This window comes from Podarcis melisellensis, assembly GCF_964234715.1.
Source record: "Podarcis melisellensis genome assembly, chromosome: 11".
NCBI classification, from domain to species: Eukaryota; Metazoa; Chordata; class Lepidosauria; order Squamata; family Lacertidae; genus Podarcis; species Podarcis melisellensis.
The window spans coordinates 27,779,015-27,791,160 of record NC_138543.1 but is presented as its reverse complement, the minus strand read 5'-3'; the positions used below and the strand labels follow the sequence as shown (position 1 = coordinate 27,791,160).

Sequence of the window (12,146 nt, the reverse complement as noted above, 5' to 3'; positions counted from 1 at the left end):
AAACAAGCACAATAGGGAGGGTGGGAGGGAGATGCAAAAAAAGGCAATGCAGTGAGCCAGTATGAGACACGCTCATTTTTGATCCCTGGGGGAGTGGATATGAGTGGAGTTCTCTGTGGACCCAGTCAGACCCACCTTCCAAAGTGAGACTGCCTGCCATTGGTCCAATCTGGCAGGTAGGCTAACTCAATCTATCCAACCAGAGGGAGAGACCAGGGACTCTTCCCTCTGGCAGGAAACCTCCCGATGCTGCAGCTGCTATGGCGAGGACAGGCTCTGCCCCGCAAAGCTGCCAACAGCTTAATTAATTGACCATTAATTAATGATCATTTATCTCTTGTTTACATATATACCAGTCAGAGAGTGGCTGTAAAGCTGCATGTAAGGAAATATATTAAAGAAAACTTTGTTCACATATTAGTACAGTACTGATAGGTTAAATGTAAAAGTTTCTCTTTACGGAAATACACTACATTTATTTTTACATTTTGTTTTCTAATCTATATCTTTGGCTAAACAGTATTAGTTATATTCTGCTTTATTATGATTATTATTATTAAATTTTTATCCCACCCTATACCAGTAGATCTCAGGGCAGTTTACAGGATAAAATCACGATACAGAAACACAGAATACATAATCAGAATCAAAATCAAAATAAGAATAACCCAGTTGCTTTACTTTACAACTTAATTGCTAAATTTGCATATTAAACATATTTATAAAATGGGCAAATCATTATTTCACAATTTTTTTCCTGTAGAATAACAATCTACAAAAGCTTTTGTTAAAATGTTAAGAATTTTCATTTCACTTTTAAAAAAAAACAAATAGCTACATTAAAACACAGAAATAGTTTTGTAACATACATCCAAACAAATGTGTAAATATTTTTACTGAAGAATTTTATTTAAAAATCCCATTAATCATTGTTTCAAAATGGCCGATTGTTCTTCCTTGCAAACAAGCATGTATTGTATATTTTTAGATGCTTGCTGCCCTAGTTGTGCACCATGGAATCCGTCCTCACTGTGGAAAGATCCTTGACTGGTAGATCAAGTGTCTTATTGTAGTTCCTTAATTCATTCTGTCTGGAAGAAGATGTCAGCTGTGTTGCAGTGAGGAGAGAATTTCAAAGACTCCAATCCCCACCAATAAAGGCAGAGGAATGGCTTTTGAATAGATTTGTCAAGGCAACCCTACTGTTCTGGGACCAGGGAGAGCAGGAAGAACATAAAGGAAGGGTTGCTGTATGAGATTAGAAAGTGAAGTTCACAAAGCATGGCAGATTTTTGTAAGAAACAGTAGATCAGTGAAACCATTGAACTGTGTGAAAAACCCATGAAAACAGTTAAAAATATAACTGGCTAGTGTGTTTGTTATCTTTTCACTAAAATGTTAAGATGGCAATGTTTCTATATTTCACAAAGGCTTTAAGATGCACATTTTATAATTTGCATGGCAGTTTTTAATTAACAGCTGATTGTGGAACTGTAGCACAGTAGTAAATTACAAAAGTAGTAGAATTTTTATGAAGTATTATATTCATTTGATATAGGTAAAATTAATATTATTACTGATAGAACGTTACATCAGAGAATTTGAGATAATACAGAAGATTTGAAGACAATTAACTAGTTTTATATACAATGTGCCACTTGCCTGTAAGAACTAAGTATTCTCAAATGCAAAGTAAAGATATGAAAGTGGAAGATTTGTTTTATCAGTCATCACAGTGCCTAATAAATTCAAAAATTATGACTTCTATTGGCACTAAAAATAGGCAGCTCATGATATAGGGTAGATAGATGAAATGAAGAATTGCTATTTTAACTATTAATTATTTCAATGACAGCAATTAGCACTACATACACAAAGCAATTGAGAGAAGATTTTAATTATTATTCATTCTACCACTAGATCTAAGCCCAGTGAAGTAAAAATATACCCAGGTGACAAGATATAGTTTTAGTAACAATCACCTGAATTTCACACAGTGTAAAAATACTACTTATATGAGATTCTTTAACATCCCATCCATATTTTAATTCACTAGCCATTATTCTTATTCTTTAAGATCCACTTTCTGAGAATGAAATAAAAGATAATGAACATGTCATGTTTAAATGTATTCAGAGAACAATTAGTTATCAGATTCAAAATGGGAGACTTAAATTTAATATATATATATTTCCTTATGGCGTGTACTTAATGTTCTGAGTTCTCATAAAGCAACTTTGGATTTTCTAACAAAGGTTTTAGAGGTTTGGGGGTTTTTCTTTCTTTTTGTGTGTATGTATTTCAGGTCAGAGTTGTCAGCCTTTATCCTAGACAATTCTCTGTCCTTACCATGGTCTGTAAAACTAAATGGTTAAATCAGAAACATTAAGGTTACAAATAATATTTTACGAAATAAACTCTAACATTCAATCCTGATTAATAGCACTGGGCCAACTAGCTGACATTGGCTGAAATCCTAAATGGCTTCTCCATTTACATAAGGCGTTGGCATTTTTCATCAATTCCCACTCAATAAGCAGCCCTGCTGCACCATATCTTATAGTTTTAAGGTTTCCCACTTCAGTGTGACTGCCCCGTTTTGTGGAACAGCATCACTGCTGAGATACGGCAGATGCCCACAATCTGTACTTTCCAGAAACAATTGGATACATTTTTGTTTCAGCAAGCTTTTCTAGATAGATGAAAACGACCAATAGCTTCACATAGGGGTTAAACAGCATTGTGGAGAAAATAGTGCCTTGCACCATAAAGATAACTGCCACGGGGTCAAGAAGTTCTCTCCCAATGCTATTTTCTGGACTTGGCCTCAACAGTAGGACTGGAAGCACTATAACACAGTTCCCCAATCCAGGATGATACCAACATCAATGGTATGAAAAGCCACAGAGAGATTAAGAAGGAGCAAGGTTCCTTGTCCTGTTCTCAGCAGAGGTCACCCACCAGGGAGACCAAGGCCTATTTAGCCTCATGGCCAGGGCTAAACCAATTGTAACTGATCTATGTAATCCATATGATCCAAGAATTCTGGCAGTTGACCTTCCACAACCCTCTCTACCACCTTATCTTGAAAGTGGGCATTTGTAACTGGTTGGTAGTTAGTCTAAGGCAAACAGATCTAGGGCCAGCTTTTTTTAGGAGTGTCCATACCACTGTGACAGGCATTGGTCCCTCATGAAGTGAGCATAAGAGCCTGGTGGAGCAAGCTAATGGCCCATTTAGTCCAGCATCCAGTTCTCATAGTGGTGTGGGATACACACAAGTAGGACCTGAGCACAGCACTCTTCCCTTCAGCTGTTCGACAATGGTATTCAGAAGCATACTGCCTTTGACAGTGAAGGTAGAACATATTCATCGTGGTTCTGTTTGCCTTTTTCATACACTGGGTTGACATTGCTCTGGATGCAACCGGTCAAATTTAATAAGCCAAGAAGGATGGGGTAAAGCATAAAGAGGACATGGATTTTGGGGGGGGGGCAAGTGACTTTATCCTCAAAATGTAACCAGTTGGTTGAAGGGCTCTGGTGGGAGTCAACAACCCTGCACTATCTGAAAGAGCTCTGCCAACCAACTACTTAAAGTACTTAAAGATACAGTACAGGCTGCAAAATGCACCTTCTTCATCATCCGTACTGCCACATAGTAGGCACACTGATGTGCGTTAACCAGTGTTTGGTCAACCTAAAAGTGAAACTTGCGACCCTTGTACTCCAGTCTTATGAATATGTTACGTAAAAGCACACACAGTCCTGATACAACAAGAAATGTATGTACATTTCTACATAAAGTGGTACCTCAGGTTACATACGCTTCAGGTTACAGACTCCCCTAACCCAGAAATAGTACCTCGGGTTAAGAACTTTGCTTCAGGATGAGAACAGAAATCGCGTGCCGGCTACGCGGCAGGCCCCATTAGCTAAAGTGGTGTTTCAGGTTAAGAACAGACCTCTGGAATGAATTAAGTACATAACCAGAGGTACCACTGTATTTATTTTACAAGGTTGGCATCTCACTATTCAAGGATTCACAAAGGAAAGAGCCACAAAAAATACTCTTCAGTTACAAAGCACTTAAGTGCCAGAATCAGAGAAAAGGGAGTTAATGAGCTTTGAAGTCATCTTGAAGTCATTTCCTCCCTTTTTATGACTTGGATCCTGACTTGACCTTCCACAAGTGGTATTTCATCCAGTGGGGACTTCTGCTGGAGAAAAAAGGGGGAGAAGATTTTCCCACTTTGTTCTGCATCTGATGTCCCCTTATTATTCTGTAGTATTCCTCAATCCTCCAGAGCAGGCTTCCTCAAACTCGTCTCTCTAGATGTTTTTGGCCTACAACTCCCATGATCCCTAGCTAGCAGGACCAGTGGTCAGGGATGATGAGAATTGCAGTCTCAAAACATCTGTAGGGCCGATTTTGAGGAAGCCTGCTCCAATACGTATTTATTTTGGAGAAGGGGCACATGGTTTAGCAGGGCCTAGGGGATCCATCAAAAATCACCTTCCCCTTCTTTTGCAAGCAGGAAACAATAGAGTTCTGCTCATAGGATTTGAGGATCCAAATATAGTTACATACCTATTACATAAATGAAAGGAAATCAGACTATGTTCAGACCAGAGGGTAAATTTCAATGAGCCTAATAAAACTGGAAAAGATTAGGTTTGCCAGCACACACACCAGAATCGAGCCTCACCTCTCGCATCCACTCTCGAATAGTTTTGCCAGCTTCTTGATGCCACACATTGTGAACTGAGTCCGTCAATGCCACAGCAGTAACTTTATTCTTTACTTCTGCCTCTCGTTGAATCATCTGTAGAAAACACAAATCCAAAAAGTCTTAAAGTGCAAATGCGTCTAACTTTAAGCTCGCCAAACTACTCAAGTCTTTTTGCTTTTCACAGGAATCGGTTCTAGAATTTAAAGGGATGGGCAACAGCTTTGAGGGTTTCTACAATCAAGCAGTATATAAATTTTATGAAATAAAATAAATTTATGACATAAAAATGATAAACCACAGTAAAGGAAAGCCAATATTCACAAAGGGACTTCAAACTATTGTTTATGATCTTGTTTTGCTGGTACCCAGAGTCAGGTTTACTCACAGAAACAAGCTACAGTTACATTTCTTTAAACAAACCATAGTTTAACATTACAGGTATGTGCTAACCAGTCCTATTCTATGTTCTTAAACTGTGATTTATGAATAATCAGAAAAAGAAATTTTCAAATAATAATAGTGTACAACAGAGAACACAGTATTAGAAAACAAAATAAAAAAATAAGAGAAGAAACATTTGTTGAAAGAATGAACGATAAAAAAGAGTATATATAACCTATGTATTGGGTAAAATGGTACTAAACATCTTTGTTTTGCTCTTTTTCATTGGGTACAACTTAAATGTTCATTGAATTTGCTGTTATGGCTAACTCAGCATTTTAAAATTACTATATTTTATTGAGTTTGACTATACTTTAAACCCTTAGCTAAAGAAGACACAAATACCATCACTATAATGTAATGTGAACATAGGTATTTTCATGTCATATCAGAGCAGTGGCCCATTTATCTAAAACAAAATCTTTGTTATTATATACAAAGGGTGAGTTTTACACTATCAATGTACCTGGCTATATATTTGTGATGATTAGCTGAGTTTAGAAGCAAACATCTGTTGGATTTATTTTTAAACACACATCTTCTCTGGATGGGAACACATGGGTCATGTACTAACAATGTGTAATGCTTTTCCTGGATTACTAGTTACTGGTGCAGTCAGAACTAAGTGATTGTAGTCGCCCTTGCTTAAAAGATGACCAAATTCATGGTTCTTTTCGTCCTTAATTTGAGGACTGTCTTGTTGGATCAGATGAAAGGTTCATCTAGTACAAGGTTTTTTCCCCCCCAACACTGGGCAGCCTGATGACATTGGGAAGCTCCTTTTGGTATATAACACTTCAGCTCAATTTGAAAGGATTTAGTATTTACAAGCTTTCCTCGGAGAACTCTTCAAGAACTGTTTTCTGAGAATATTTTCCTGGCTCATAAGTTGGCAGTCTCTTGTGCATCTACTCTTTTAAATTGTTGAAAAGCACCAATTTTTCAGTACGTTTTCCATTGCCCTTCAAATCTTAACCACAGATCAGATATGCAGCTGTGCGAAAACAGAAAAAATAACACTAGTTGATTTTTAAGGCTCCAGAAAACTATGTAGTTATTGAGCATAGCTCTCAAGAGTGTTTGAATAGGGCACAGCTCAGATAAACTCCTGAGCCTTGGAAACAAAGGACATGTGAAACCCCCACATTTGTAAACCAAGTCCTAGCGAGCTCCCCCAAAGCTGAGTGTTACAGCTTTGCCAGATTTCCTTTACACATTCTCGTGTAAGCCTTTCTCCTAGCAAATATGACTGGTTAGCCTTCTACTGTAGCCCTAATACCATCTTTAACAAGCTGCAGGACTCAAAAAGAGCCAAGTTAGAGTGGTACCTGCCACTGTGTATGCATGGCATAAAATAAATATTGTCTACCTCTCATATGTAAAGTGTTGTAAGTCTGAAATTTGGACAGTTTGTACCGTTCCCATCACAAGATATCTTCTAGACCAAACCGGAGTGATAGGACATCTAATATCTATTGATGACAGTGTTTTTCAAACTCAGGTCTCCAGCTGATGTTAGACTACAACTCCCATCATTCCCGGCCACTGCTCCTGCTAGCTAGGGATGATGGGGATTGTAGTCCAACAACTGCTGGAGACCCAAGTTTGAGAAACACTGTTTTATGATGATTCTGAATAAAGGTTTTAACAAAGTATTCAACATGCCTTAATTATAGAGCTGAATCTTCCTACTGATAAATACATCAACCCAACCAAAGTGTGTGTGTGTGTGTGTGTGTGTGTGAGTGAGAGAGAGAGAGAGAGAGTGTTCTGTTTAAAAATGTTTGTGATGGCTGAAGGCTTAAAAGGAACTCAATGAGAGCACACTTTTCACTAGGCCAGCAGTTAGGAAGAAGTACACTCTTAAAAAAAACACAACCTTCCCTGTATTTGACTGACATCCTGGAAAATAAAAGAGAGGAGTCTTCAATATAGAAATAACCAAGGAAAGAATGCCAGAAGATTGTGTCTTAAAATATTTGCTTGTAATGTAGAAAATACCCAAATGAGATTTATTTACAGAAGATATAGCTGAAACTAAACTAAGGTGATATAAATCACTTTAGATGCAGGATACCTGTGATGCAACCTAATTCCATATCTTTAACTAAAATATCATTTGGAAAGATATTGTTTCTTTACGATTCATAGATGAGAGCCTCAATGCAACTAAAGTTAGTTGTAACTAATTCCAGTTGAAATCCATGCAACTGTAGTCAGAACTAACTTTAACTAGGTTGGGACCCTTTAAGATTGGCAATAATAAGATTTAATATTTAAGGGCCCAAACTCAGCTAAAGTTCATTGAAACTAAGTTCCAATGATCTGCCATACACTAGAAATATGGAATAAGACCACAAGGTGTCAGCAATTCCCATGTTCACCAGTACTACCATTGGGCACAAGCATACAATACTTGAAGGCCTTTAAGGATAGAGAAGCTCTGATGACTTGGTTGATGTAATGAGTGACCAATGAGTATATACATGCCTTCGGCTTCTGCAAAACACTGTGTAATGTCCAAAGCGGAATTGCTTAGCAGAGACACAACATTTCAAGACAGCTGTAGAGCTTGAGCATTCTCATTATTTTACAAATTTCAAATCAAAGCTATTTGTCAAAAGCAGTCCTTACTTATCCAAAATGAGATAACATGTAAAATCACGAAGCAGCAGCATTTCATTCCTCATTTTTATTTTTATTTTTATTTTGAAATCCCAGAAGTAAATAGCTTTAAAAAATGAGTAACATGAATCTTAGTCCTACTTATGCCTAGAACAGCTTTATGCAATGGACAGCCAAATATCTCTTGGAATATTACAGAAGACTGAAACAATAGCTTTTCCTATTACCTGGCTCTTGTCCTCTGAGGCATGTTTCCTACGAACATAGAAATTGTATTTAGCTTGCATGGCTAATACCGATTGCTAGATTTACACTACACAAACTTTTCTATTTTTTTAGGACATTGAGTCACTGCTTTTGTGAGTAGACAGCTTGAGCAACCACTACCTCTTCCTCTCCTCTCTGCAACCCATTTAACTTCCTCCCAAACTTCTCTAAAGGTAAAGGGACCCCTGACCATTAGGTCCAGTCGTGACCGACTCTGGGGTTGCAGCGCTCATCTCACTTTATTGGCCAAGGAAGCCGGTATACAACTTCCGGGTCATGTGGCCAGCATGACTAAGCCGCTTCTGGCGAACCAGAGCAGTGCACGGAAATGCCATTTACCTTCCCGCCGGAGCGGTACCTATTTATCTACTTGCACTTGACGTACTTTTGAACTGCTAGGTTGGCAGGAGCAGGGACCGAGCAACGGGAGCTCACCCCGTTGTGGGGATTCAAACCACCGACCTTCTGATTGGCAAGTCCTAGGCTCTGTGGTTTAACCCACAGCGCCACCCGTGTCCCTTCTCCCCAAACCTCTCTAGAACCACCCAAAATGGTATGGATGAAGCTTGTTTGAGCAAAGCTCAGGCAGTGCAAAATGCCTTGGCCTGACTTGGGTTATTCCTCCAGCCAAATGCAGCCTGTATCTCCCCTAGCCCTGCAGCCCTCAGGAGAGGATTTTGGGGGAGAAAGGGGAGAGGAGGGGAAGCAAAAGAATGGTTGCACAAGTCACCTTCAATTTGTATAGCCATTGTATACAACTCATTTAAACTAATTGTGTATAACTAGTTTATTTTGTCTCTTGCAAAAAAAGAAGCTCTTATAACTTCACTGGATCAGTGTGAATGTTAATAATATTAGCCTTCCCATACTCTATAGCATTCCTGATTTTGAAAATCTTGATCATGTTTGTGTAACTGTCTTTTGCACTAAATTAAAAACTAAACTTAAATAAAAAACAAATTACCCTTGTAATAATGTGCACCAATGCATTTATCATTTATCATTGTAGTTGCCTTTTCCTATATCCTTTTCAGCTTTAGAACTTTTTCAGGTGGCTGGAGGAAACCAACACTATATGCAGTATTATAAATGTAGCTGGATAAAAAAATATATAATGGCATTATTTTCAGCACTTTTCATAATAATCTCCTATCCCTAAACCTCCATATTCCACCCCCACCCCCCATTTATTAGATTGCTTGTGTGTGTGTTTGGTGGTGGTGAGAAAACATCTGTGATAATTAAGTCTACACTATATTAATTTGAAAAGTACATAGTTTTCCTCTGACCTAATTGACTGCTGTTGGGCCTACCTGGGCAAGCTATGGAGATTCTAGTGACTAGAAAATCTGACAGAATAAAGTGCACTAAAGAGAAGGGGGAAATAGCAGTTCTTTAGGACCAAGGTATTTTCTAATTCCTGATGTTGAAACAAATCACTCTTCAGTCGCAAGTCTGAGTTCATTTGCTGGCTAAAATATTTTGCTTCCTAGCTTCTTTCTAGAAAGCAGATTGAATTTTGGCCTTGCATAGGGTGCTGCTGAAATCTGAAAGACCAAAGTCTGTCCCTGACTTAAGATCTATCTAGTCTACAGTGAAAGAGACGTGGGTGGCACTGTGCTCTAAACCACAGATTGCCGATTGGAAGGTCGGCAGCTTGAATCCCCGTGACGGGACGAGCTCCCATTGTTCAGTCCCAGCTCCTGCCCACCTAGCAGTTTGAAAGCACGTCAAAGTGAAAGTAGATAAATAGGTACCGCTCCGGTGGGAAGGTGAACGGCGTTTCCATGAGCTACTCTGGTTCGCCAGAAGCAGCTTAGTCACGCTGGCCACATGACCCGGAAGCTGTCTGAGGACAAACACTGGCTCCCTCGGCCTAGAGTGAGATGAGCAGAGTTATCCGCGACCGGACTTAACGGTCAGGGGTACCTTTATCTTTAGTCTACAGTAATTACAGTTGCTAAATGTTTTCTGGCCAAGGGAAAGTTTGAACAATAAAAAAGTGGCTCACTTCATCTAAGGAGATCTAGGAACAACCCTTTTTAAGAGCAATAAAATATCTAGTTCTGTATATACGTATGCCTGTAACTAACACACAAATCATACCCTCCAATATGTCTCCAATGAAAATAGGGATGTCCCATTCCATGATGATAATTTTATTATTTATACCCCACATATCTGACTGGGTTGCCCCAGCACTCTGGGCAGCTTCCAACATACATAAAAACATAATACAACATTACACATTTTTAAAAAACCCTTTCCTACACTGGATTGCCTTCGGATGGCTTGGGGGTTGGATAACTCCATACCCTCCAACATTTCTCCAATGAAAATAGGGAAAAGGGGGACATTCCAGGATCAAATCAGAAACTGGGACGGCTTCTCTAAATCTGGGACATCTCTAGAAAATAGGGACACTTGGAGGGTCTGCAAGATACGTCCCTTGATCACAGATTTAACAGATTGATTGACCTTTGTTTCTTCCTTAGTTCATTTTAAGAAATTATATGTACACATAACAACTTAAAAGAGGTTGTCTGCAGATCCTTTGTCCAGTTTGTGTATTTGGCCCAGTCACCAACTTGGTTATCAGCTAATATTTCCTTCCAATCAAATCCACTCCTGAATATCCACATGCTGCTGAGAAAGATAGTTTCCAACTTGTTCCGTATAGATCTCTGAAGGAAACACTTCTCATTTCCTCTAATGCTGACCTATTAACTCTTACAACCAATCATTCATTTGCTCATTCTGTTGCCTTAAACACTCCCCTTATTCAGCTTCTAAACTCTTGCTGCCTTGTACAAAAGTAAAAGGAACAAACTATTGGTTTGACCAGGAAGATTTTACTTGCAGAAGTTTCAGAGACTAATAGCAAATTTGGTGTTATGTGGTAGAGGACTGGACAGTATCAGGCATGTATAATCTATTACTCAATAATTGTTCAAACCTTTAAGTATACTCATTTTAACTTTACTTATAACATGTATATGCTGAAGCATTTATGAATAACAGAAATAATATTAAAGATAACAAAATAATTGCAATGTGGAAAGAAGATGATAAAATTACATCTTGGGTCAATTTAAGAATCACTTTAGTTATCTAATTTTAAAGCCGGACTCTTAGCAACTGACAAACAAGTACTGCAGAAAGTCTCTTTAACCTTAAAAAGCCAGATACAGGGTAAATACTGACAGCAAATTCATTCTCATAGTCCCATCAATGTTCTCTATCCACTTTCTGAAGGAAATATTTCTATACATGAGGAGGTCATTTCATCTCATTTGCAGAAATTTTCTCAACTGAAAATGTCAACATGTGTGCTAATTCTGGCTCCACTAGTCACTGGACAGAGACAACTGATGTATTTAACAAAGGCCACTGAAAAGCCATCAGCTGGGAGCAGCTCTTCGTCACTACTAAACAGGGGGCAGAGCTGAATCAGTGACCTAGAAGTGAAAGACTTTGTAATCTGATTACCAATCTTTTGAGCTATGCAGTCCATCCCCCTTTCATTTTTACTGATAAGAGAGAATCTTATTACCTAAGCAACTTTTGTAGCCTTTTAGCAATGCAAAAGCTTTCATTTAGAGCTCCAAAAGGAAACTCTCATAGGCACGCTTATTAGCCCATCTCAAGCATTGTCTCTGTACTACTTTCCCTTATTAATTTCAAAATAAATTTATTGGTATAAAAGTCTACTGCAATGGCGTTTCTGATAATGATATATGGTAAAGCTCTTGCTGGTTATTAGAGATGCTGATGAGCTATTTTCACACAGAAATGGAGGCAGCAGAGCACTTACTGACAAATGATAAAACTAAGTGGCAATGGACAAATAATTTGGTAATTTTCCTAGATTAGGAGCAGAGTTTTGTTTAAGTAGTTACAGGAAAAGTTTTTTTCCCCTCATTTCCAAAGCATGGTTGTTTGATGGTTATAATGCTTTAATATTACTTTATTGCAGTACTTTGGGTTTGCAAATGTGACAACATGCATTTTAAAAGGTGTAGAAAATGATCTCATGTGACAAGAGGATGCTGCTGTTTCTTCTTTTTGCCTTGGCCTTCCT

The 12,146-nt window shown here is 38.3% G+C and overlaps 1 protein-coding gene across 7 annotated transcripts in view; it reads right to left on the bottom strand.

The window, feature by feature from the left end:
• ARB2A (ARB2 cotranscriptional regulator A) overlaps positions 1–12,146 on the bottom strand; it is a 206,324-nt gene that overhangs the window by 69,417 nt on the left and 124,761 nt on the right. For all 7 annotated transcript variants that reach the window (XM_081930198.1, XM_081930197.1, XM_081930199.1 and 4 more), the window contains one exon: positions 4,709–4,825. In XM_081930198.1, coding sequence (XP_081786324.1) covers positions 4,709–4,825 — 117 coding nt within the window. The remainder of the gene's footprint in view (positions 1–4,708; positions 4,826–12,146) is intronic.